This window comes from Acanthochromis polyacanthus, chromosome 10 (assembly GCF_021347895.1).
Source record: "Acanthochromis polyacanthus isolate Apoly-LR-REF ecotype Palm Island chromosome 10, KAUST_Apoly_ChrSc, whole genome shotgun sequence".
Taxonomy (NCBI): Eukaryota; Metazoa; Chordata; class Actinopteri; family Pomacentridae; genus Acanthochromis; species Acanthochromis polyacanthus.
In genome coordinates, this window is record NC_067122.1 from 20,619,918 (window position 1) to 20,647,854 (window position 27,937).

At 43.4% G+C, this 27,937-nt stretch overlaps 1 protein-coding gene across 5 annotated transcripts; it reads right to left on the reverse strand.

Moving 5' to 3' along the window:
• Positions 1–40: 40 nt before the first annotated feature.
• frmpd1b (FERM and PDZ domain containing 1b) lies at positions 41–27,778 on the reverse strand. 5 transcript variants are annotated; one of them, XM_051954872.1, is made up of 17 exons: positions 27,489–27,778; positions 20,867–21,017; positions 18,534–18,644; positions 15,014–15,186; positions 13,633–13,735; positions 11,683–11,728; positions 11,258–11,362; positions 10,963–11,058; positions 9,922–10,047; positions 9,630–9,749; positions 8,766–8,899; positions 7,375–7,501; positions 6,934–7,026; positions 6,630–6,812; positions 6,137–6,284; positions 4,886–5,860; positions 41–4,692 (listed from the first exon to the last, which is right to left on the reverse strand). In XM_051954872.1, the coding sequence occupies exons 3-17, from the start codon at positions 18,638–18,640 to the stop codon at positions 2,117–2,119; spliced, it is 5,112 nt and encodes a 1,703-aa protein (XP_051810832.1). In that variant the 5' UTR covers positions 18,641–18,644; positions 20,867–21,017; positions 27,489–27,778; the 3' UTR covers positions 41–2,116. The 5 variants fall into 5 exon arrangements, with proteins under 5 accessions (XP_051810832.1, XP_051810828.1, XP_051810830.1 ...); XM_051954868.1 differs by having other exon boundaries at positions 6,083–6,284; XM_051954870.1 differs by lacking the exon at positions 27,489–27,778 and adding an exon at positions 23,390–27,458 and having other exon boundaries at positions 6,083–6,284.
• Between the last annotated feature and the right edge of the window lie 159 nt (positions 27,779–27,937).

Consider the following 27,937-nt stretch of genomic DNA (forward strand, 5'->3'; position numbering starts at 1 on the left):
ACAAATAACAGTTCTAGCAGCAGAAAAAAAGTAACACTCATTATTAAGGTCAGTGTGTCATTTATTCCCAAACAATACATTTCTTGGTACATTGACTTTATTGTAACGTGGATAAGGAAAAGTGACTGCCTATGTAGAAACACAATGTTCTCTCTGAATATGAAATGCTGTTCATTGAAGTTTACCTTACAGGAAGAAGCCGGCGACACAGGCACTCTACTGTTCTAGCCTGCCTGATGAAGAACAGGAGACACTCCTGAGATGTTACCAAATGTTCTGATGTTAGTGCTATGATGGACACTGCTACCGGACATTACCTCCATGGCAACTGGAAGTGCACACAAGAAGCTTACCTTTTTTAATTTATTTTTTTTATTGTCACCTAGACAGAATTTCCCTCAGTCATCAATTTAGAAGATTTAATACACAGCCTGTCTCCTCGCCGCCTGTCTCTGAACTCTAAAGCTGTCTTTTTTTTCAGCTAATCCCCTTATCATATCTGTATAAGCAACTACTGACTGATTTGGCCTAATTACCTTCCTGTTGTCGTAGGTGGCTCAAGTAAATCCTTCAAATGGGATGGCTCATCAAATGATGCGATGTGGACGATCTGACTAGTGAACACTGTACATCAGCAAACTGATCGAGCAATGTAATCCTTTTACTGACAATTCACAGACATCAGTATAGACAGGAGTTTTTATATTGACAAATGCTAATGCCATGCAACTTTGCAAAACGTTGCAATCCATAATGCGGAAAGATTTTTTTTTCTCTGAAACAAGACAAAAGCCAACATTCCAAACAAAGAAAGCACCCATTATATTCAAACAAACATAATGCAGCTATTGTTGTTTTTAATGTTAGCACAAAAAACATAAATATAGTATGTGGGGGTTGAGGAGTTTATGTTTGCATAGCCATAAACTAAGGTGAGGACAGAAAAGGACACAGAGATATAAATGTATATCTACAGATCTGACCCCAGCATACAGCAGTCAGTCCATCTGTCAGTCAGCGTGTTCTTGATAAAATGGTGTGCACCCAAAGAGGAAACCATAGCAGGGAAGAGTTGTGGCTCAGTGTTTTAAGACTTTGGATCTTTGCTACATCAGGACAAAGTTTAACAGTCACCCTTGTGCCTAGTTCAAAACATTTAACTACATAAACATTTTAACCCTGTTTTGCTGCCTGGGCCCCACCCACACATTCCCAGAAAATATATATGTATGTGTCCTTTGGATGAAAACTAGATTAATGTTATAATACTGCATACGTTTGGGTAATGGGAGTATTTCCAAGAAGCATTCACTCAGAGTCAGTTGGAACAGGGAAGGGGTAGAAAAAACACTTTACACAGGGGTGTGTCTCATAAAAAGGTGCAATCTGTAACAGTCAAAAGTGCTCTCCCTGCTGTGTAATGGTATAGTTTTGTATCCCATTTATATGTGACTGTAATGTTGAAAAACTAAATCCTTACAAAGGTGCAAAAGCTGCACATATAAAACAAATCAGTCAATTACTATATTTTGCACATGTGATAAAGTCTATTTTCTGTATTCTGTCAGTAAACGCACTGTAATAATAATAATAAAATTGAAAAATGACAATTTACAGATTACACCTTGTGGAGAGGAGAAATCTTTAAAGCAGCAAAAGATAACATAATACTGTCTCAAAGAGAAGGAAAAATAAAAATTCCAGTGACATCCATAGTTTTTTTTTTTCTCACCAGGGACCTGAACATGACAGGCCATGGTGCAAATATTGTAAAAATAAATACATAAATACATACATGGGTTATCCATCCTTACATACATACACATATTGTATCATAAAATAAGAGAATTATAAGATAATTATAAAATTCGTATCTACAAATGCATAGTCCATATGCGTCCAAGGAGAGGCCAAACAATGAAATTTCCTCTCATCCTCTAGTGTTATGTTAGGTGTGTGTGTGTGTTTCCATGTGTAATGTGGGTATGTGTGTGCTGTGGTGTGCATGGCACTTACTGTACAGAAGCACAGGAGTTACACACCAGATAGCTCTGTGCTGTTTCCTCTTGCCCCGGCTCGAGAGTCAGTGGGTTATTAGTGGTTAAAAGTTCACAGGTCAAAAGTTGAGAGGTACGCGGCCAGGCGTGTCCGAGGGATCTAGTGTGCGTGTCCGGAAGAGCTGTGTAAGTGCGAATACAGAGGAGATGAGCACAGTGCAGCGTTTGGCTAGTACCCTCACCCCGTCACCCTCCCCCTGACCCTGTCCAGACCCACTGAGGCCTGCATTTTTACTCCCGAATCCACCACCAGTTCCAGCTGCCTCAACAGCCACCACAAACTCCCGGTACAGACCCACTATCTCTCTTAGCTTGTCCATGGCTTCCTGGCTGTCATCATCCTCGTCCCTGTTGAGCAGGCTCGCTTTATGGCAGATGTCACAACCAGGGCAGGGGTTTGTTCGCAAGCAGGCTGCTGCCAACTGAACCAAGGCGCTGAAGCTGTTTGATAAAGAACGTAGGGCTTCATCCGGCGCCCAGCCTACACGTGTGGCCCGCTGACATCCAGATGCCAACCGTCGAGCCTCTGCTTGGAGAAGACTCCTTTCAGCCTCTGTCATGGTGGCAGGGCTTGTCCCCATACAATTTAAGCCTGGTGCTGGGGTAGTACTGTCATCAGTTCCATTGTGATTTAGGTCAGGCTCTCCTTTTAAGCCTGTGCCATCCTGCTTCAAATCTTGCGATGGTGTTTGTTGTGGTTGGTCAAGTGGTCCCCTCTCTAAGACCAGAAGAAGTTGATCTATATCTTGTCGTAAAGAAGCAAATCCCCCTTTCAGCCCACCATAATTCTTGTTAGTAAGAGAACGAAGAGGACCACCAAGGGAAGTTGTGGGTGAAACTGGACATGAAACTAGAGGACTGAGTTCAGAGGAGGCAGTGGAGAAAGTAGACAGTGGGCGAGGGTTGTCCCGCAGCAGGGACAGAATGTTGGGTTTCGGTGATGGTGTTGTTGGTGAAGGGACGGGTGCAGGTTTGGCAGGTTTGGGACGTATTCGGCGGGAAAACTCGTAAACAGTGAGCTCCTCGTCAAAGCTAACACCATCCTCTGTGTCGCCACTGAAACAATTGGCGTAAACAGTGCGGCAGCCACAAGCTTCCCGGTGTTGCTGTGGAGGAGTACTGTCAGCCAGTGAAGAGGTTGGTGAGTCACCCCCAATTTGCATGTCAGTCACACCTCCCAACCCCACTGCTGAATGAGGCCGTGACTGAGGCTGTTCTGATGACACACTGCCACTGAGTGCACTGTTTTCTCTAAAACTGAGATTAGGGTGTGAGCCATTTGTACCATCGGCCTTCTTCATGTGTGATGTCACTTCCTGGGCCTCTTTGATAGTTGCTATGACAACCTCGGCTCCATCCTCTAAAATGTTACCTTTGCTTCCTGAATTTGAGATCATTGTCTCTTTGTCCTTGACAGGTGTTTTGTTTAAGTCCGATAAACCGCTGGCTACAGACAAACCAGAGCCAAATCCAGATGTGTCCCCATTGATGGAGCTAGTGGAGGGATAGTCTAGAGTTCCTAGAATCTCCTGGGACCTGGTCATGTACCAAGGCAGAGCCTGAATCTTCCCTCTTAGTGCAGATGCTGGTAGTCTGCCTCCCAGGCTGGATGAGCTGGTTCTCAGATCAGATCCTGAACCAGATCTTCCAGGCTCCCTGCCTTCTAGACCCCCGACACCTTTAGAGGTGGTTGAGGTGAGCGAGGTGGTAAGAGTGAGCGGTGCATCTGTATTTTTAGGTGACAGGCTCTCATGGCTCAGAGAAACCCTCCTAGGTCCTGACTGGATGCTGCCATTGCGGCTGCTCCAAGGATGGATTCCATTCGGTGGACTGACAGTGTCCTTAAAAATCCCTTTGCTTGGATCAGTAGGGGAGACAGGAGAGCTAGCAGGTAGTGATAACGGGTGAAGATTGGTGGGAGAAGTGGGTTTGGGGGGCACTGGAGGGGGAATAGCTAGCTTGGTACCTGAATTTGAGCGAGGGATAAGGGGTTGGCTTGGCTTTTTTGTTAGTAAGTCATTCACATTGTTTTTGCCCTCAACTGTAGGAGTTTCCTTTTCATTAGGAATGTATGTTTTGTCTTTGGAAACAACATGTACTTCATTTTCAGGTGGCAGACTCTTTTTCAGTTTTGGGCTGTTTTCCTGCCTTTCTGTCTTTTCCTCAGCTTGTGTAGTTGTGATAGGAAGTGGCTGCTTGCTGCACCGCACTGCAGTGATCAGAGACGAGGGAGGCAATCCGCCCGATGTGACAGACTTAAACTCCATGGTGTCTGGTTCCATTTCCAGGAGTTCAGAAGACAAACGTCCAGAGGCATCCCCATTGCATTGGGCGTATGATCTGCCATGCTGTGGGGACTTGGGAGGAATGATCTGAGGTTTGGGAGGCAACTGAGGCTTTGGTGCCAATGGTGGTTTGACTTTAACTTCAGGTTTCGGGGATGGCTTTGGAGAACTGTGTTGCTGTCTGACATGTTGATTTAACTGGCCTTTCGGTGCTTCTGTTCCCTTCTTAATTTTACTGGACTGGGCTTTACTGGCAAGGGGTGATGACGGTTCTTTCCTTGGCATAGATGGAAGACCATTCCAGGTTCCACTTAAACGATTAGCATTTCGCCGATCAGCCAGCTCAGCGTCTGTAAAAGACAGAGATATCAAAAGAAATGGTCACAAAGAGAAATTCATCAATAGACTGAATCACCTTTTTTAATCAGACTAATGTTTAAGTGTTGTCACGTGTCGCCATTACTGGAAAAAAACATTCCACCACAGACAAGATAAACTGTCTTGTACATCAAGAAATTTCTATTTAAAATGCTGTATACAAACCTGATAGATCAGGGACTGGTGGAGTAAATCTCTCCTGTGCGTCAAAAAACTCGTCCTCAGACTCTGAGACGTTGTCTTTGACCAAAAGAGCTGGTTTGGGGTTCGGTGAAGGTGTCAAAAATAGACTCTCTTCATCCTTAGACAGACGGTGCTCTGACTGTCCTGCCTTGTTTCCAGGAATTGAACTTGTCCTTACTGGGACTTTGGGAGGGATCTTTTTCTTTTTTTTGATAGGTGATCTTTGAAAGGGCATGCTATCTATCATTCTCAAGTCTCTTGAACTAGGAATCTTAGAAATGCGTCTAAGTCCAGCTAGTCCAAGGTCTTCCTCCTCTTCATCGTCGTCATCATCATCATCATCACTAGTAGCCTCAGGAGGGCTAGGTAGGAAATCAGCCTTGGAGAGATCAGCAAAACAAAGACAAGAGTTGTCATTGCCGCGGTAATTGAGATTGGTGGGTCGCAGGGGCCCTTGGTGCCGTTTCGGCTCCAGGAGGTAGGGGTGGTGAACATCCAAGCTTGGAAGATCCTCGGCTGTGCGTGGTCCACGAAGAGCATCCAGGCGAGATGAGGCTTTGGCGGCAGCACTGCTCTCCTCCAGAGCAGCGCTCAGGGAACCACTGGACAAGCTGGAGAAGCTGCTGGTGACCCGTGGGTCAGTGTGGTACCAGGTGGTCTCCAAGTTCATTTCTTCATCCATAACACTGAATTTACGCAGGCCACATCCTGTTGCACCTCCTTCCTCTTCACTCTCATTTTCCTTACCTTCTGTTGTCACTATTATCTTCACTTCCTGTTTGCCTTTGTGCTCCTCCCTCTCTTTTCTCTCTTCTTCTCTCCTTTTTTCTTCCTCCTCTCTCCTCCTTTCCTCCCAGTCTTGACTTGCTGGATCTGGACGTTTGTAATTCTGAGAATCCATCGGGTCATCCTCATCTGTTGAGTCGTCTGAGTCACTGCAGCAGCGAGACACATAACCTAATAACACCAGGGAAATACACAAACACCACACAAGCATAGCAAAGAATGAGTTAGTGCTTTGGTATGGCAGAAAAATGTTTATTTATGATAGTATATAATGGTCTTTTCTATCCGTACCCGTACTGGCTGGTGACATACATCACCATGTGATGTGAAAAATGTCTATGAAAAGGCCAAAGCCAGAAAGTGATTGTTTTAAGTGAAACAGTTTTTGCTCACTTGATAGGGATTCATAGCACACGCCTTCTATTACGGCGAACCTCCCACACACACCTTCTTCAGCAGGGATCCGGTGCACCCTCACTTTTGGGCGCCCCAGACGGAAGACATTAACATTGGGATCCACCAGGAGTTTGCAGTAGCCTCCCAGCAGACACCCTAAGTCTTTGGCTGCCAGAGAGTCCATCAGTAAGGCAAATGGCTGAGAAAGGGAGGGCATTGCAGAAGATAAAGGTAAAGCAGAAGTGATTAAAGGCAAAGGGTAAGGGTAAGGAGGGGGAAGGCAATGGAGTGGGAGAAAGAAGAAGAGATAGTCACCTTTGAGTCAGTGAATTAGCATTGTATAGCTACCACACACTCCCTCAGGCTCCATCCTGTTGTATGTGTGTTGAAGAAAGAATGCCTGACCTATATTTACTCTAACATAAGCTGTGGTGCGGTCACAGTGTGTTGAGTGGATATCTATTTGTGTCAGTGTCTACTTGTTTATGAATAATAGAGCCTAGTATCTCGATAAATGTGTCTAAGCATCGTGTGCCTTCCATACCTTCATGTCATGCAGTGAGATGCGCAGCAGGCTGACTTTATCTGATTCCGATAGCAGCTCCACTCGGCTGATGTTGCTGAACTCGACCAGTGTAGAGATCACATTGAGCTTGTGGTTTATGACCTGGCTCATCCCATACTTGGCTCCCACAAGCAGGCTGACCAGCACTTCCCTGTCCTGAAGCTGAGTACATGTGAAAGGAAAAAAAATGTGCAAGATGTAAAAAAAATACAAAGGGAAAATAAATAAGGTGTGTGCTTTAGCAAATGGACCTACCACACTAAATAAGGCTCTTAACTCTTACCATCATTGTAGCTGTGTAGGAGCGACCCCCATAAGAGATGAGCTCTCCCAGCTGAGTGAGGTAGGCCAACCGAGCCTGAGAGGCAGATATTACCTATGACACCACAGAGACGTGGAAAAAGACAGGAGAGTTGCAGAAATAGCAGGACAGACAGAAAAAGAGGAGGAGAAATGCTAGAAAATATGCTCCACTCATTCTCCCAGACACATCACCCAAGCCACAGACCTACTCTTCCCCTTTTTATTTAATTACCTTCCCACCCTCCATCTATCTTTCTCCCAACCTGCTGTCATTCCATGTCTCGTTCTAAACCTCAGGGAGATTAGCAGACACTGTAAGTGTCAGCTAAAAAGTACCCCAAAGCCACTACTAAACTGTCATTATCTGTCTCTTTACGCCCGTCAATGCTTTTTTTCCACTCATCCGTCACTCTGCAGCTACCTTCTGGCGTGGCTCGAGCAGGGACTGGATCTTTTTGAGGTGGTAGCTGATGGCTTTCCTCAGGTCTTTCTCCCTCATGTTGCTCAGCAGAGTGGGAGAGATGAAGCTGTCCAGACCAAACTCCTTTCTGCAAATGGCACAAGTACAGAGAAATGAAAATCACTATGTTTAAGGAGGAACTCCATCACCTCAGTGGCTGCTAAACACAGCGTCCAACAATATCCATTTTATTTAGTTCACTGAATGCCAACAAAATATTGCCACAGCAAAAGGGAAGCTTAGGACAAAGCATACAGCATGACATAACTAAAGACCAGGCACCAATGTCCAAACAATTTATTACCAACATTTCAGCAATATTTAGCCTTTTCAAGGCGAATGAGCAGCTCCTAGTTTTTGACAGGCATTTACAAAATAGCTTGTATCTTATTCACCTCATAGATATGGGGTATTTCTAACTTACTGACAACATGCTACCACACACACAATCACACACATCACATGCAGTAATAGTCTCTGCTGTGGCTTTTGAGTTGGTTGTCTAAATTTTTGCACAACAATATTACTCGGTCTACTCTGTACTTGTGTATGCTAATTACAACATTACCCCACTGCTGCATATGTACAACCGCAAGTTAAACTTCCTTGCACTCTTTTCATTATTTTGTTATATTTTTAAGCTGCTGATGTTTGAATTTTCCCCGGTATAAATAAAAAGTATCTATCTGGTTCTGTCACACGGATCTGGCAACCCTGATAGCATACGGTGTTACATGCAATTACACGTAATGACAACGATATACAAAACAATATCTAAAATAGTCCTTTTCAAGTCTTACCTCTATGGTAATCAGTAGCACTAACAATTAGAAAGTTTAAATTGTAATAAAAAATAAAAATGAAAAATGAGAAAAATAAAGCAAACACAAGCTTTACTAAAAGCCAACTTAAAAAAACAAGACTGTAATGGTGTATTTCTAACACAACTACCACTAGGTGTTACTATACTGGCATTTTTTAAATGACCTGCATCTAAAATACATCAAAGAATATATAATTGCACGGATGTATCTTAGCATGTTAATGTATGAGCTGGTCTTTCAGAAAATAGGGCTATGCTAATGTGTTTTTTTCTGTATTTTTACAGAACACTTCCACACACAGGTAGTAGGACAACAACACACCGCTGTGAGCAAACACAGACACAACATTTCCCATCACATTAGTAGATCAGGTTTAGTGAGCAGCCTCATCCCAGACAAATCACAATAATTGCAGCAGCAGAAAAACTCCCAACACCAACAATGTTACACAAAATCTATAATGAGAAGTGCAGCACCCAGAGGCACCCTGTCAGCGGGACCCTAAAATAACACACACATATGACTCACGTAATGCTCTTGATAGAGGTTCTGGTCTGTCCACAGCTATCTAGTCTCTCGTGCATGTGCAGGGCAGCCAGGCGGAGTGCAGTGTTACACTTCATCTCTACTGCGAAACGCTCCTGCAGCACGTCTCCAACACTCTGCAAACGAACAAAATCACAGAGTCACACAGACATCACAAACATAAACACACATTTCGCTAAACTGAACAGCGCCACAGTTTTAATATTTACTCGTAAAATCCCTCAACATGCACTATATGTCAGACATTGCAGAATACACAACTCTTGAGTGTCCTTAAGTAAAGCAACTGGGAACCTCAAAACTGTCAGCAAAAACAAACACAGCAGGAAGTAAAGATTCCTTTTTTGAAACAATAAATCAATGTGACATAAGCAGCACTCCCATGGCTTTACTGTGCAACAAAAACATGCAAAGACGGTGTGTGGCTTTGAGGTTTTTAATACAGGGTTAGAATATACTTTCAGAGCTGAGCTTCATCAAAGTCAGAATCTGTCTGGTGCATGCAAGGGGAGCCAAGTTTACTATTGACTCAAAGAACCTCAAATTGGTAACAAGACCGCAGCAGAAAATTATAGGAGATTAAGTCAGTTTTGAACTAATATCAGAAAGAAAAAAGGAGCAGCTGCATGTTCACTTCAAACATACACATTTGATGTAGTTGCCAGATCAGCGTCTACCAAACATCTAATATACAACCAGAACTCTGTTCTTACTGTGTCTACATTTAGATTTGTTTTTTCATGTAGGAGAAAGGGGACCATGTCTGACTAGTAGAACTCTCTAAGAAGACAAAGAACAAGGCAGACATGAAGCAGTGCCGCAAATATGAGATACGGCTTCTCTGACCTGTAAAAAGAGGTACTCAAAGGCAGAGGGGTCGTCCTGCAGCAGGTCCACAGGGTCTCTGGGGATGAAACAAACCCTGAACAGACACCTGTAATCATGGGAGTCTTTTTTCTGCACCACCTACAGAAGACAAAAGATAAAGCTGTAAATACGTAGACATCTTAGCTGGGGTGAATTGTCTTGTCAGTTTGACTGTATTACTTGAAAGTTAAATTAAATACACCCTCTTAAACAAAGCCATCCACAGCTAGTGTATGTTTGTGTGCAGCTTTATTCGTTTGTTTTCCTTCACCTTCTGTATGAACTCATCTTCATGCAGGAGCAGTAGTTTAGTGATGCTGTACTGTTGCTCTAGCACCAGGGCAAAGTACTCAATGGCCCGGATGGACAGTTTATCCTTCAGAGTCAGAACAATGTCCTGGAATGATGAAAAAACAACAGTTCAGACCCCTTAGACAAACATGTTTCATCCCAGTCTGCTGATGGCAGATGGACGCATCTGATCCCCCTTCTCAGCTTGCCTTTAGCAGGGGAATACAAACTGGAATACAAATACAAAAGCTGTTGTACCAATAATCATAAACTCGTAAAGGCAACAACAGGCTTCCTACAAGTTTGCTGTCTCATTATGGTGATTACACACAGCACATTTTGTGTCTGTGAACTAGACTTTAATGAATATATTTAAAATTACACACAAAATACAGCTTTGCCCTCTTAACAGACAAGTTCTTCCCACTGTAAAAAGTGCTTTGAATCACTAAAAACTCCTCACTTTTAAATATTTCACAACCTCCTCCAGAAACACTGTCATTTTTTAATGCATTATTCTATCCTTAAGAACAGGAACAACAGCTGCAGCCTACCCACAACCCGACACCTTTGGGGCAATTGCGCCATGAATTGCACTGTGCTTAATTGCAAATTACACCCACTTATTTCTAGGAACCTCATGCTTGGTCTCATGATGCTTGTAAGAAACTGAGGGGGCTTTTGATCGGCTCTACTGAGGGTGTTATGTTCTCTATGAAACATAATAAATGCGAAAGTACATTCAGCGTATTCAGCTCTGTGTACACTAGGGAATGGTAGAGAATAGAATTTTTTTCTTATTGGCTTTCAGAAAACGCAATGGTACCGATGCAGCCACGTCTTGGGCCAGTGATTCGCATTATCTAACAATCCATCTCCCGTTACAAGTGAACAAGTCGTGTAGCTGTTATGGCCTTTCGAGTTTTGAAATTATAATTTTGACCTTTTGTTACTGGCCACCAAGAACTACAGATAGTCCTTCCATGTAAATCTTTCTAACTACCCTGCATCTAAAGCATACCTTGACAGTAGTAGTGTTGTCGAACTTGAAAGCCTTGGTTTGTCCGTTCTCTAAATAGACTTTGAGGACATTGGGCAGGAAGAGAAGAGAGTTTCCCTGAAGGAGAGAAGTGGAAGACGTGGTGAGACAGGATCAATATCAAATGAGAAAAGATCAAATAGGAAAAAGGCTGCCTGACAGCTTAGAAGATAAGAACAAATAAAGAATATTCAAAACTGCGATAGATCCAGAAATAAAAGTCATTCATCAGAGGCTAAGAGCAGCCTTCCTCCTGCATCAGATAAGATTTTCCCACCTGAGTGTGCCCATTGACCACCACCTCTTCTGCAAAGCGCACTTTAACTGGATTACTCCTCAGACGAGCTCTCTTCTCTGCGGACATAATGGATGACTTGGGATTCTGCAACGCACCGACACATAACAGGGTCATTCTGCATGTCAGATTTGGACCGTGAAGTAAAGCACACAAACTCAGAACAATGCAATGACACTGTAAAGCCTCAGCTGTGCAAAGAGGGTCAACACACACATGTTTACATTCACACATCACAACACAATGTGAAGCAATTTAAAGGCAGTTAATCCTGCCAGAAGATGCAAACTTAGAGTCACATGCTTGGAAACACACAGACAGCTTATGCTTAAATGAAGGATGGTGTAATGTGTATGTGAGTGCTTGTGTTGATGAAGGGAGGTCATCAATGTCTTCTTTGTACTCACCGTCATGTGTCGAAGGATAGTCACATTGATACAATCCTCCAAGTCCCTGGGGAAGATGGAAAAAAACACACATTTGAATGCACGCATGCACAAGAGAGATCGTTATCTTTGTGTCCAGCTGTCAAGTAAGCATTTTCTCCATTGACCCTTGCCCTGAACTTGTTAGGCCTTTCACAAGCACACTCTCACACATGAATCATCCAGCTCTCAGAAATGCACTCCAGAAAACATCTCTAAAACAGTGCATTGAATCACCGGATAGACCACAAGCACCGGTCTCAGAAACTCAAATGATTTCTCACTGTTCCAGAGAAGCTGATACATCAGTCAGTGACACATTGAAGAAAAAACACAACAAATGCAGATGCCACCAGATGCCCAGTCGAATCAGATTTCGTATCAAGATGGCAGGATGAAAAGATTTCAGTGGATTTAAAACTGGGTTCATTGTTAGGGCACAGATGGCAGGAGCTTCAGTCATTAATACTAGGGATGGATATCATTCAAATTTTAACATTACTACTACTTTCAATGACACTGCGTATCGATTTGGTTCTATAACGGTATTCTTATTGGTACTTTTTGATTGTTTTCGTTTGTTTTGTTTTTAAAGAGAAAAACAGGCTAATTAAGAACAGAACAAAGATTTCTTTATTTTCTCATACATACTGTTTTCAAATGAAAATTTAGTTAAACACTACAGTGGACACTGTCACATGTTAATCACAAAATGAAACATTATGCAATGAGTTTCATTAAACTGCAGTTTTACAGCAGAATTTAAAGCTCATCTTGGACAGATAAGTAAAAGTCAGTACACTGTTTAGAAAACCTCCTTCACTCTTTACTTGTGAGTATAACAATAATGCAGGACTTTGACAGCATGTTTACTGTGTGATTTTAAAAGTTTTGTGAAGAAAACAGTTGAAGTGCTTTTCTGTGACTAACACCAACACTCAGTCAGAGAAACAGTGTAAACAAAGACAGTTTGTCTGCAGCCTCCAAATCACTAAATCCTGCTGTTCTGTGCTCTGAAAGTGAAGCTACAATTTTGAACATTTTAAATGATGCTCTGAATTTCAGACCAACTTCATGAACCCAGTCACAAACAGCTAGTGATTCATTCAGTTATTTGAGATTAACCATGCTCGGCTGCTAGCTAACATAACATGTCTGGTTAGCATGAACGAGTTTAGCAGTCAGCGTTTCTATCAGTTTCCATTTGTATGTGATGAACTTTTACTTAAACTGAAATTAAACTGTGAGCAAAAACGATCAATCAACAATCACACAGAGGGGAATATTACATTGCATAAATACAGGGCATGAACCGCTCATTTCAAAGATGTCTGTACAATTGAGCGTTCAGTTGTATAAATAAGCAAATGCACTGATCTGTAGAGATTTTACCATATTTTCGACAAGTAGGGGAGTGCATATTGCGCCAAGAGGACAGTACGGGCCTGAAACATTGACCTCTACGGTGAGGAGATGTGGTGGTGCTGTGATGCTGTTATGAGTATTTTTCTGGTTTGATTTGGGTACAAATCAACACAAAGTTGCTCTGAATGATCACATTTCACATCCTAGGATGAAACTGGGAGTGGTCTCTTCCAGGATGACTGGGCTCCCATTCACAGGGCACGAGGGTTCACTGAATGGTGTGATGAAAATTACTTGTTGTGGCCTTCACAGTTCCTAAATCTCAATGAAGTTAAACAATCACAGTGAAGTTAAACACCCATAAGAGATTTTGGATGGACATATTCAACAGCAATCTCTACCACAATCCTCAAAACAACAAATGTGGACTAGTAGAATCAATACGAGGTCCCACTGAAGCTGTTTTGTTGACACATGATGGCCGAGCACCTTATTAAGACACTTTATGTTGTTTTTACCATTAATTTGTCAGATAGATAGATAGATAATCTCTGCAGTTCCTCTCACCTTAAGACGTTTTCCACCTGCTCTGCACTCAAATCCTCCAGCACTGCATCATTAATCTGCAGCACCTGGTCCCCTGGGTACAGTATCCCATCTGCAGGACTCCCTGCACACACAGTGAAAAGAGTCAGCGTCCGAATAAAACAAAAACCTGGCTGCACGCATGAGGACAAAGGAAGATGTACACACAGATGTAGGCATCCACACACACACACACACACACGCACAGACTGACATACATGCTTATTCAACATGGCTGACTCAACAGCTCCCCAGGATGTGAGGGGTTACGGTTATTCTGGGTCTCTTCCAGCTCTGCTCCGCTCTGCTTTCTCTAGTTATTTATACTCATTTATCTTCAGGCAAGAGAGCACGACTGAGGCACAGCAGTTTCAGCTTACGCTAATACACACATCCACAAACATACTATGCGCGTAAACACATACACACATTTTTCACACACCCAGTCTGCTTGGCAAAGCCCCGTCTGTCCCTGATTTCTGACCCACTGATGACATGCTGCGCTGCTCTGCAAGCTTTTACACACAAACAGACACGCAAAGCCAAACCCCGCCCGGTTGGCTTTTTTCGGTCCTGTCCCTTCCTCCTCTTTCTTTTTCTATCTTCTTCCTCATCCACCACTTTCCTCTAACCTTCACCCCCTCATGCCCTCCATCTTTACTCCCTCCCTGCCCTCTGCACACTTTCACGCTCATTATTTTGTTCTCTTTGGCCACATTTGCACTTTGCTTGGTGTCTATTCCCTACTGGATCTTCCTGCTGGCATCTTCTCTCTCTATTAAATCTTGTCTTCTTTTATCACTCCCTCCCTCCCTCCGTCCCTCTCTCTCTCTCTTTCTCACTCTCTCTTTCTTTGGCAGCATATAGCAATTACAGAGCCGGTGGCAGGGTGGGATCCTCCTCAGGGCATTTATCAGCTTATTTTGCAGGATCGATGTAAAAGTAATGGATCAGCATCTCTCTCTCTCTTTCCCTCCCTCTCTCTTTCTCTGTCTCAATCACCCCCCCCATCAAAGTTGCCTAAATGAAAAGTGATTGAATTTAGAAAGGATGAGCAGGTGGCTCTGTTGTTTCTGTGGCTTCTCTGGCAACGTGCCGCATAGTCCGCATGCCAGGAAAGAGTCAGTGTGTGTGTGTGTGTGTGTGTGTGTGTGTGTGTGTGTGTGTGTGTATGTGTGTGTGTGTGTGTGTGTGAAAGAGCGACAAAAGAGTGCGTAAATCTGACTCGCTGCAGGCACTGCACTGTTGCATAAAGCAGGTGGCCATTTGGAAAAGGAAGCAGGAAAAACAAAGTGAACTGCCACACAGATTAACACGTCACACCACGATGCCCCCGCGCACACACACACACACCGCCGTGTACCTGGAGCGACGTCCCTGACCAGCAGGGGTGCGTTTGTAGTGAGGGTGAAGCCATGTCCGGTGCTGCTGTCCAGGACCGGGTCCCTGGTGATTTGCAGCGTCAGCTTGGCCTGGAAGTTCTGATTGGACAGACTGTTGGAGCGCTGCGACCTCCCATCGCCTAGCAACCGCTCTCTGAGGAGGTCAGACAAGGGGACAGGTTATCAGACTGGAGGCTGCAACTGTCACCAAGAGACACATTCAGGTGGATGGAGGAGGAGGCAGTTAATTTTCTCCCTTAAAAATCATGCCTCTTGTTTACTAGACAATGAGTGACTATTAAAAGGTAAAGAAGGATGTGTTGTTATGTCACTTTAGATATCCCTTAGAGCTACATTAGAGTAATATTCATTGAAGGCTATACGCTATAAAATAGTTCTTACTTTTTCCTACAGTAATAATAGTTTACTTCACTGACTGTCAAAATAATAATAAAAAAACAGCAAAATTTCAAGAATATGGTGACATCCTTAAACTTCTTCATTTGTCTGTTTTAGAAGGATATAGTCACATCTGAGAAGCTACAACTGAGAATTTTTAGCTTCAAATAAGAATTAAACAATCCATTAATTACCAACATACTAAGGAAAGAAAATTGACACAATGGTTTGCATTTTTTTTCCAGTTGTGGGAACTTCTAATGAAACTATGCTCAACCATCAAGCTATGTTAATTTATGGTGATTTTTTTTCCTCCACAATCTAAGGTATTTTTAATTATCAGTCTTGAAATTGTCCAGCTATGTTAAGACTGAGGAGGACATTTTTAATCCTGGAGTCAATGTAAGGGAAAATTAAGCTATCAAGCCAATTTCACTGAATTTTATCGATTTGATTTTAGTGTTAAATCAAATCTTGAAATAACACACAATATTAATTTGACACAATCACCAACATTATTACATCAACACAACTCACCAAAACCATATTTGCAACTTAAAATGTTTATCTAAATCAATAAATCTTTTTTTTTTTTTTTTGTATTTTACAACCATGCATTTAATAAAGTGGTGAGAAGATGACCATGAATTACTTTTTGGATTGTACTTAACGTAGCCAATAGATTGTTATGATTACTTTTTTCCCCATTTCTAACATGGTATACGTTTCCAAAAGGTTGTAATAAATAACTCAAAAACATAATTTGTCTGTACAGTTTCATATTCATCAGATATTGATATTGGAGAAACACAGGAAATGTGGGGAAAGAGAGCAGAGAATAACACGTAGTAAAAGTCTGGGTCAGCCGGGAATCGAACCAGGGACTCACTGCTTAGAAGTACAAGGAAACAATAAATCGTCTCAACAGCCACTGTAGAGAGGTCAGTTCATACAAACTCCTATATACACTCAACAAAAATATAAACGCAACACTTTTGTTTTTGCTCCCATTTTTTGAGATGAACTCAAAGATCTAAAACTTTTTACACATACACAATATCACCATTTCTCTCAAATATTGTTCACAAATCTGTCTAAATCTGTGATAGTGAGCACTTCTCCTTTGCTAAGATAATCCATCCCACCTCACAGGTGTGCCATATCAAGATGCTGATTAGACACCATGATTAGTGCACAGGTGTGCCTTAGACTGCCCACAATAAAAGGCCACTCTGAAAGGTCCTGGGCTGGTGTGGTTACACGTGGTCTGCGGTTGAGAGGCTGGTTGGATGTACTGCCAAATTCTCTGAAATGCCTTTGGAGACGGCTTATGGTAGAGAAATGAACATTCAATACACGAGCAACAGCTGTGGTTGACATTCCTGCTGTCAGCATGCCAATTGCACGCTCCCTCAAATCTTTCCACATCTGTGGCATTGTGCTGTGTGATTAAAACTGCACATTTCAGAGTGGCCTTTTATTGTGGGCAGTCTAAGGCACACCTGTGCACTAATCATGGTGTCTAATCAGCATCTTGATATGGAACACCTGTGAGGTGGGACGGATTATCTCAGCAAAGGAGAAGTGCTCACTGTCACAGATTTAGACAGATTTGTGAACAATATTTGAGAGAAATGGTGATATTGTGTATGTGGAAAAAGTTTTAGATCTTTGAGTTCATCTCATAAAAAATGGGAGCAAAAACAAAAGTGTTGCGTTTATATTTTTGTTGAGTGTATCTTGGGCTCTAATGCATCATGTGGACATCCAGTGTTTGTATAAAATGCATTTAAATCTAAGAGTGTCCCTGAGGCCTGCAGTTTTGATCAGCTGGTCTTAACATGTTGCAACTTTTCCCAGGACTGACTAAGAGGAAGTTTACTGGTGTTCCTCTGCAACGCCTCCTTTGCTGAGAATGAGAAACCACTTAGCGGACAGCAAGAGAATGAAGGGTTCTTGAAAGCATATTTGTGGTTCCCTGTGTGGTGCGTTCGTATGTGAGACAGGGACAGCCGGGGTTTGAATATTTAATCAACTATGTGTGTCAATGTGTGGGGACGAGATCTGGTGTTTATTCATAACATATCTACTTTCTCCCACATCTTTCTGCCTTATTTTTGGGGTATTTTCTTTTCTATTTTTACAGTCATTTCTATTTAACAGTGAAACATTTCCTCAGAACTAAAACACACATACCTCTGCACTTTCTGCATTCTTTCATCTCTGGAGAATTTGGCAACAGTCCTAGAAGTGGATGAAGCTACTTCCTGGACTCTTTATCCCAAACTCGACTGTTTAGTTTTTTTCCTACTGTGTAAGTTGTTTTAGTTGTTCTTGCTGCAGTAGTTTGTGTGGAGGGGACATTTTTTGCTGTATGCTCAGTTTCTTTCCATCTAAATCCACACACTGGATATTTAATCAGCTCCATGAGGTTTTTGTATTTATGCCCAGCCACTGACAAAACTGTTAAAAAGTAATCTCACCTGGGATATTTCTCCACACTATTTCTGTTTTATTTTTAAAAAGTCCATATTATGCACATTTAGAGGTTTGTAATTCTATTTTTCAGTCTACTAGAATATGTTTACATGATATAATTTTTAAAAGGCACCTCTTTTCACTTTCTGTCTGAAAGGCTCCGTTTTAGGTACTGTCTCTTCAAAACTCTCCTACAAAAAAAGGTCAATCTGCTCTGACTGGTCAGTTGGCACGATGAAAGACCTATGAGTGTAGGGATGTATTACTCTAGTAAACAAAAAATTACAGACTGCAAGGAAGCTGCTTATTCTGTATTTGATGGCGTGCCAAATTTGCCACTATGCAGGTGTTATCTAAATGTGTTTCATGATGATGTCAATAAGTAGCAGAAGAAAAGCCTTGACTTCAATCAAGCTGTTTTTGGCAGGTTAGGAGCAGTAGTTTCTGTGGGGGAGAATTCACTTTTTCCATCAGAATTGTTGCAGAATTTTACCTTTTATAAGTAAATTTAAAAAACAGCAAACAATGAAAGGAAACAAAAGCACTATATAGGCTTTTTAATAGCATTTCCTAAACTTTGAAGAGTCCCTTTGCCTTCAGCTCCAACTTTTGTTCTTTCCGTACCTGCTGAGGGACTCTCGGGTGCGTCGTATTATTGTTCCCACCACCTGCTGCACCCGACTGGCCCTCCGAGCCGGAGACCTGCTCCTACATCGCTCCTTCTCCTCCATTTATCTGAAGTGACAAACAGAGAGAAGGATATGAGTTCCATGCATCACTGCAAATAAGCAAAACGCAGGCAGGAAAGGAATTGTGGGAGGAAGATGAAAGGATTTGGAGGGACAAAATAAATTAGAAACTGCTTTGAGTTTGGGTCTGTCTTTTATAAACCGTGTAATCCGTGCCAGGATTGTGCTCCAGCTACATTTGCATCCAGTCTGCTCTCTTTTTATATGCAGCACATGTAGCCAGCCTTGAATACGATGAATAATCAGACATGTGAACAGAAAGCAAGAAAAGGCTGGAGGAGAAAGGGGGCGGGGTTTAGACAGCATGAGCCTAAATGACCTGATTCTCAGCAACAACAACTGCGCCATCACACAAGAACAGGATTCACAAAGAGTTCAGCATAACAATCTGCATGTTCACCACCACTCTGCAGCTGTGTGCACTTTCTGCTTAGCTTGCCCTTTAAACAGGGGAGCGGTGGGGACATAATGAACGATGGAGGGCTGCAGCTGAACCCCAGGGAGGCAAAGCCGGTCAGCATTGAATCCAGACCAAATCTTAAGACTTATGACTCCCCTCAACTGTGTTTTGTTTCTGTCAGCCAATCAATACGCTGCCACTGCAGAGCCTTGTACGGCCGCCGATCATTCCTTCACAGGCTTCACTGTCTGTTACTGAAAATATGTGTGGAAGCTGCAGCTGTGAAATCAAACTTGTGCGGTTCTGATGATTTAAAGCAAGCAATTAATTTGTGACATTAGAGGTGAAATAAGTTATGTTGTTTTTTTTATTTTCTGCAGATTTTGCTTTGCTGCTGTCTTGTGCTTCATTTCATCTGCTGCTTACGGCTGTACTGGACTGTTGGACTGCGCGATGGAGAGAGAAGAGAGTGAAACTTTGGCATAGAGGGGAAGAGTACCGATCCAGACCTGATCAATATAGCTAACGATGATGAATGACGAATGCGCTCCCAAAACCTAATGATCCATACCTCGGCCTCAGGAAAAAAGAGAAAGAAAAAGAGTCAAGAGCTTAGTTTGATCAGCTCTCTGAAATATGGAGCAAACTTCCGCAAGCCAATAGTTTTTTTTTGTAAATATCTCAAAAGAAGCACAACAGTATTCTGGCCATCTGCCACACTTGTTTGTACCATTTTAAAACAGGCCTCTGTCAAATAAATAAGGAAGGTTGAGTCATTATAGTTCTATTACCTCACTGTACTTTAAGCTCTGGAAACAGTATCCGCTGCATTGCAATCAATAGATGATGTTAAGCAGCACTTCTTTGGGAAAAATGGCATTTATGTGATAGAATAAATGATTTGTTTTTATTTACCAGTGACTAAATCAGCAGTTTCAGGTCATCTGTGGTAAAGTGATGGCTGGCTGTAGGCCAGCGGTGACTAGCCCCCCTCAACGGTAGTAAAGCATGTAGTGTAGGTCTGTGCTTTAAGAGGATTTGAGGCCTTCGCTCTGCACAGGCCTGCATTGGTCAGGGTGTCACTTTAGCACCTCCTGCTTATCCGGATTGAGGCAGATTGACGTGAATGAAGAAGGCTCAGAGAGATGAGGTGGATGACAGCTGCACATGAGTGTGATCGTTGACACATCCGCCCCACTTCGATCACTGCCAAAAACAAAAAGCAACACACCAACCTGCTTCATCCACATCAGGAAACATGGTTGGACCGTTAATACAGACTTGGATGTGCACACGTGTCAGTGTCGTGCTCGAGTGCAGCAATCAGTGGTGAGTCAGACGACAGTTTTTGCTGTCATTCTCCTTCTTTCTCTCTTCGGCCTTTCATTTTCTCCCTCTCTCTTTCTCTCACCTTCGCTGTCCTTGCCGAGTCAGGTAGTCATCTCCAGTGACAGTCTCTGTGGGCAGCAGCAGCCAGCCTTTCTCTATACACATGCACATCTTAAGCACTTGATCAAATTCTTCATTATCATCAACAGCACATGTTTGTAACTTCACGACCGCAGCTACTTAATCAAGGACGACCACATGCTGAGCGTGTGCTTCTGTCCGTGACCCTGAAATTCTTAAACAAGCCAATATTGTACCTAGACATAATGTGCTATGAAATAACTGGCGGTACACTGCTGGAAAAGACAGGAAAGTCAAGTCCAATCCACGCTTTCGGGGCCTCACATCTTGTCCACCTATTTTAAGCAAGCAGCACAATGTTCCGCATTTATACCAAAGATAGTGAGAGTGTGACTCACCGTGATGTAGCTTGTCTCTTCAGCACTCCAGAACACGCGTACCCTCGTGTCCTCTGAGACATCAGCTCTGTAGCCCCTCCAGGATTGGCTGAAAGGAGGTGGAGAGGGTTCCTTGTGATCATCAGGGCCAATCCCGATCTGGTGCGGCCACCTGTGCAGAACACAACAACGTTATCAGGGAGGCCTGTCAAAACCTATAAACAGAGCTCATGTCCACATGGTGAGTTTAAAATTAGAATGAAACGACCAGCTCCTCAGCCTGAATAAGCTCGAATCAGCCGCGTCTACCTTTAAACTTGAACTTCTTTGCTGTAGGCACCAGAGCTATACTCCATTTGTTGATATTTTCAGTGTGAACACGCAAGTATGTCAAGCAAAGCAGATGTGAGTCCAAAGCAGCTCTGTGGTTGTGGTTTTCCAAGAGGCCCCTCCTCTGGTCCCAAAGGCTCACTCGCTCTTTTTCTCTCCCTCTCACCCGCCTCTCTCTCTCTCTCTCTCTCTCTCTCTACCTCTACTCCTCCACAGCCTCAAAGCACATGGCGATGTGGAGACAAGGCACTCCATCTCCGTCTGGTTGTCTAAATTAAAATTTCATACAGCCCAGTTCAGTTAACAGTTCTTACTGGGCGCTCTCTAAAAGCAAAGAGGACAGCCTGTGAATCCTGATGTGGCAGAGAGAGAGAGAAATGCTGGCAGGCAAACACAGATCTTGGCTAATAGTAGAAGAGGACACGTCTTTCATATGAACATCAGGGCAGATATGGCTGCAACCTTAGCCAGCCACTGGTTTGGGAAGGAAAACACACTTGGGGAATGCTTTGTTGCGAGAAGCCTGGCTGTTAAATTAGGAGAGACACTGAATAAACATTCTTGATCTCGTCTAAGGAAACCGCCTCATTTTGCACTTGAATGTTGATCTGTGAAGTAAACTTCTCGCTCCCCGGGGCTTTCATTTCCAAGAGGGAGCAGAAATCAAGGAACTGATAGTCCCATCTGTGCAGCTCTTCCATCAGGCCCGGTGTCCCACACACAGAGCTCTTTCACGAGGCCCATGTGTCCCACTGAAAAGCCAGCATAAGACCTGGACCCGCACAGACTGCAGGGCACATGAATAATGTATGGGGCTAATGCAGCTAGCTCAGCCTCCAACCGCCTCCTTCTGCCAGTTTGCCAAAACAGGCTAGAAGAAGAAGAGTGTAGAGAGAGAGAGACAGACAGGAAAGACGTATGGGGGTTTCAGGGGTGAGTAGGGGGAGAGAGGAGGGGACTCTAAAGGGGCTGAGAAAAGGGGAAGGAATACAGAAAAGAGAATTGGTCAAGGCAAAGAAAGGGAGAAAGCACAGGATATTGAAAGGGGGAAGAAAAGGGGGAGAATTTTTAAGAGGGGTGAAGAGGGCAGCGGCACAGAAATGAGAGAGGAAAGCTGCAGGAGGAGAGAAAAGAGAACAAAACAGAGAGAGGTAGAGAGGAGTGGGGAAAGTGTGATCAATACAGAGTTTCTAAACCATCTGAGAGCAAACAAAGCCAGGCAGCAGACACTGATATATGGTGAGTTGTTAAATAAATACAGCCATGCAGCATTGTTACATCACCATCTGTGCTCGCGCCAAATTAAGAGAGCTCTCGGTTTTCTCGCAATGTGAAGGCATTTTCACTTGATACAGTTAAGCCTGTCTGTCTGAAAGAGTTTGGTCCTGAAACAGTAGTGAATGCTGTCCTCCACCGTTGTGTCCTGAAGTCCCTGAACACACCACACACAGCTCATCTGTAGGCTGTGCAGCACGTCTGGCCTTTCACTCAGTCACCCTGCTCTCCTCCCTTCACCTTCTCACCCCTTCGCCAGTCTACACTGTGTGCACGTAGAGCGCTGAATATGAGGTTATGAAGCCTGATCCGATGCCTCTGTCTGCGTCTCATTTCTCCGAGACACCCTGCCTCCTCTCTCCCCTCATTTCCCCCCGCACAATGTCTCTCTGTCTCTGACAAAACAAGCAGACACTCAATTCTGGTTCGAGCACGCATTCAGCTCAGAGAAGTACTGCATCCTGTCCTCAGGGGGTTGAGAGGTGGTACTGAACGAGCAGTTCCTGTGCAGCCAGCGGAATAGTAAAACTGTTTCAAGCCCAATTAGCACTGCTGGGTCGGTGCAGGCCACGGCAGGTCAGACCAACCTGGACAGGGCCTAGAAATGTCGCATTCGGGCACGAAGCAGAAGAGAACAACGCACGGATGCAGCCGTCGTCTTGTTAAACTGACAGCATGAATTCTCATTTCTCAGTCGTCTACGCTGCAACAAAAACGCTCACACACACACGTACACATATGGGCTTTATGTGACGAGCAAGTTTGGCATGACACAACTGATAATCAGGCTCCAGCAGCAGCCTTGCTCACTGACTCAACAACAGTTTTTATTTAGAAAGGGCCAGTTGGCTGTTATTGACATCTTGTTCCCAGTCTGTCCCACACACACGCACACATACACACACACACTCAGTCATACCCGCCCCCCACCCCACTCACCGGATACAGCTGCACCACATGAGGCTCAGCGTAGCAGCAGCAGGAGTTGGTTCAGCAACTCAACATTTCATTTTGGTTCACGGTTGCTGCCAATAAAGTTGGACACAGACTTTCAAGAACATTCAGTGCAACAGCAGCTAACCAGCACAGAGCTGCATCATATTTCATGAATGCAAAGCTGTAAATATAAGGAGCAAGAAGCAGAGCGGACATTAAATACGCCATAGGTACAGGAATTTATGATTCTCCGCTTTTCATTAAGAGTGCAGTCCTCGTTCATTGTTTAAACTTGTGTTGAATGAGATGTAAAGTGAAGAGAAGTAAAATATCTCAGTATTACGCATGTTTGCATCTAAAATTTGAGCATCATTTGAAAGTAGGTGAACGGCTGCAAACAGCAAACACATGCTGAAAACATTTCATGCATTCCATGATCTTATTGCATTTAAGGTTGGTGTTCATGGTCACAGGCAGCTTCTGCAACAACTGGACAGTTTGATTTTTACAGAAGGAGCTAGTAAATTGTCAACAAGGGCCAATTTTTTTAAAACAAAATTATATATGTTAAAGCTTGATCATTTCATAAAATTTGTTGAAATTATAAGTATCCTTAATGAGAAAGCCAAGCTCTTCAGGTGCTGTGTGACATGCAGAAATCTCAGTTGTTCAGGGTGTCAATATGTACGGTGGCGTCCATTTCTAAAAACTCTTGAGAAACATTTTATTCTATATAGAGAATCAACATGTGTATTCACATACCTAAAAAAGATAGTGACTGAATTTTTTTTTTTTTTTAAATATGAGAAAAAGAGCAGTTCTGGCGTCCCTTAAACCGCTCATGGACGAGCCTCGGTGTATTTTTAACATCTCTAGCCCACTGAACTTCAGTACATTTTTTTCAAACCCACCTTGAGTGCACTGACCTGGATTTTTACTGACTTTCTTTGAGTGCTATTGGTCCACACTCCTGAAATAATTTTAGCTTGAGTTAAAGCTTTTTAAACTCAAAATAAATTAGTCATGTAGTTCTGAACAAAGGATTCTCATTAAGTTTGGTTTATTAACCAAACTAGCAGAGTGTAGATGGTCTATTGTTCCACTGCTTTAGTCCAAGCCGAAATACATTAAGAACTACAGGATGGAACTGCCATTAAACATTTGTAGCCTGTAGAGGATGAATCCTACTGACTTTCCTCTGACTCTTTCCTCTAGTGCAACCATGCGGTGAGGTTTTTCCTTGCCTTGGACAGTCAGACCATTCTCTAGTGGTGAAACAGAACTGTGTAAAATGGTCTGATTGCACCTCATCATCATTCTGCTGTATTTCTTCATATTTAAGCACCTACTCATTATGAGTTGACACAAAAATTTGTACAGACATTCACTGTTCTGTATACATATATATCCCAAAAAATTCTGAGTTTCCCTAACTCAGATAGATTACCGTATAATTTGGCACAGACATAATGTCCCAGGATGACCTGAAATAATCCCTAACACTTGAACTAGCATCAAATCAAAGTGTTTAGTGCGAAATTAGCAAATTTTAGCACACCAGCTTGCTAAATTTACATAATTCCACATTACATCTGATAAATGTTGGTGCGTGTTACTGTGCACATGCTAGCGTGCAGTTAATATTTGACTCTACGCTAGCAACTCTATTTGACCCATGTATTGCCTCACAGACAAGTTATTGTGATTCTGTTTAGATTTTGTTTAGTTCTGTTCACTTGTTGTCTTTGCATTTGTGTCGTTAAGGACGACAGGCTTCATACAGTGACGGTCTGAGCTTTGTTCCATTTTCTGTGCTTCCACATAAGAGCATCAAAGACACCAAAAAAGGAAAATATTACTTTTACAGCTATCAAACAACAGTTTGGTGGCTCGTGTTAAGTCGATCATCAGTGCTGTTTGTTGTGTTTAGTCGGTGTCCCTGTTTCCCACGTCTTCCAGACATAATCACATCTTCTGTTCTTCATTCAGTCTGTCAGCTCATTCCATTAGCATTATGAAGACAGGGCTCACCATGCGCCGCTCATTTCATTTCCCCTTTCATCAGCGACCTGGCAAGGCTTGTGTTCCCCAGTGCACTATTAAATAATGAGTCTTTTAATAGTACGCTGCATTGTGTTACAGATCTCTGTCAACGGTTCTGATGGTTCCGGAGAGAGAAAGACAGAAAGACAGACACAGAGAGCAAGAGGAAGATCTTGATGTCTAAGGAAGGCCTTTGGATGTTGAAGGATGATAGATGTCGCAAGTCTGGAAAGTCTGTCTCAGTGTCTGAGCCAGTTTCCTTCAAAAATTGCACAATAGAGGCCTTATCTTAAAGTAATACGAGGGCAGTCGGTTAGCCAGGAGCTACAACAGTCCTCTGGAATACCACTTGGAGCAAGACTTTTAATATTTCATCACACAGGAAAGAGCAGAAAACCTGGTTATAGACAGCTGATGATTTACTTTAGGGTGTTTTGAGGCAAGTGCGCTTCAGTCTCAAAATGTTTTCTGCTATATGCTCATTAATGGGGTTGGCCTACATTATGGCACCGCTGCCAGTCAACTGTGCCATCACCATGGAGCTGTCACATCAATGAGGTCACGTCTCCGTTTGTCTCTGCAGTAGTAACACTGGTACAGTTTGAGGAAGGAAAAAAACACATGTGGGCTACAATACTCCAACCAAGTTCCAGTACGCATTAATGCAACCACTAAATAAATCAATATACAGCCATCAGTCCATCTGCTGCGATCACCACACATGGACGCAACCCCTGACCCATTATTTAACGGAATTGATCAATTGACAGCCTCCAGTGGCAGCAGCAATATGAATATGACTTCTTTAACTATTAGAGGCATTGGGTCAGAGTGTTGGTGCTCCAGCTACAACACAGTGTGGCCTGGAGACATGGAGCTGAGACTACAGATGCAGAGAGGAGGCAGAGGATGGCTGGCTGGCTGGCTGCAGTGAAGTGGGACAGAGCAGCAGTCAGCAGAGCAGAGCGAAGCTAATGCAGCCAGGCATCAAGTCTTTCCTGATGTGCAAGTTCTGCCCGTCTTGTTTCTCCTCTGGCTGAGTGACCCCGAGCAGCAACTCCCATCTCATGTGCTAGCGTCCATCCCTGAGTCACAGCACAAAGCCTGCAGCGGAGCAGAGCGCAGGCGGCACATAACACGCACTACTCTCCAAAATACGCACCATTTACAGCAGCATATGTTGCTATTAACAACAAATAAATAAATAAATAAAATACCCATGCACGGTGAAGGCTGTGGAATCACACATATCTGAGCCGCGATCATATTAAATCACGTCATGCATTAAATGAAAGGCCCCAGAACAGCAAAACGCATTGTTCCGGTCTAGTTGTGCTGTCATGCCTGGCACGGCACGGCATGCAAGAGGCGATAGCTGCTGGCCAAAGGATACGAGCAAAGGAGGGGAAAAAAAGGAGGAGACGGCTGCACATCGCCTACGCCCATTCACAATGTGCGTGTTTTACTACCCAGACTCCTGGCATCCCCCTGATCCGTCAGGATTTAGTCCGAGCATTTCCAATCTGTAGCCAGTGACGGTGATCTCAATGCGCATGGATCTCCAAATACCTGTTTGTGAATTAAACGTGATTCAAAAACGGCCAGTGTGCGCCTCAAGCCAAATTCTGTATTATATATTATATTTAGATGAGCCAGCAAACCCGGGTTGTGAGAACTGACCACATCGACGTGTCTAACGCGCATAAATTGTTCACAAACGCCCGTAAAATAATCAATATTTCCCATTACACTGGTAAGTTTGATCAGCGGCCGCAGCAGACGAGCACAGGAGGCTAAACAAAGAAGAAAAAAAGGTCAGTCTTTTGTTGCTTCCTTTATAATCGTAATCGGATTTAAATCTCTCCACCACAGCCTCCCTCAAACAGACACCCGGGTGTAGCCTGCAGGCGATGTGACAATGACCATCCGCTCAGTTATTCATTTAAAGCCGAGAAATACGAGCGCAAGCCCCGGACGCAAGGTGCCGGCGTCTCCGTCTCCAGTCTGAGCGCTCCTTCATCAGACAATAACACCGGGAAACAACGACAATTACACTCACCTCGTGGTCTGAGGAGGAGTCGGACGGAGCGGCTTGTCTGAGGCGGTTTTATCCCCCCGTAAGATGCGGAGGATTTCCGGGGAGACGGTGTCGGTTTGTGGGGAATAAAAAGGGTATCTGCGGCGTCCAGAGGATGTCGGTGATATTGGAGTGCAGAGGGGTTTGGCTACGAGCTGGATGCTGTCATCGTACTGGGGCTGCTCTCTGCCTAATCCTCGGCCCTGAGCTCAGGAATAAGCCACCACCCCCTCCCTCTCTCCTCCCAGCATCCATCGCTGTCTGCTCGGAGAAACCCCCACCCCTCCTCCGCAAGGTCAGCCACTCACATCAAACGGGAATAATTCAGAAATTATTCATTCATTCATTATCGGCTCGCTTCGGATTCCCTCCTCAGTTCCTGCTCTCGTTTTTGTGAACCACATCCTAAAGTGTCAACTACCAAACAATCT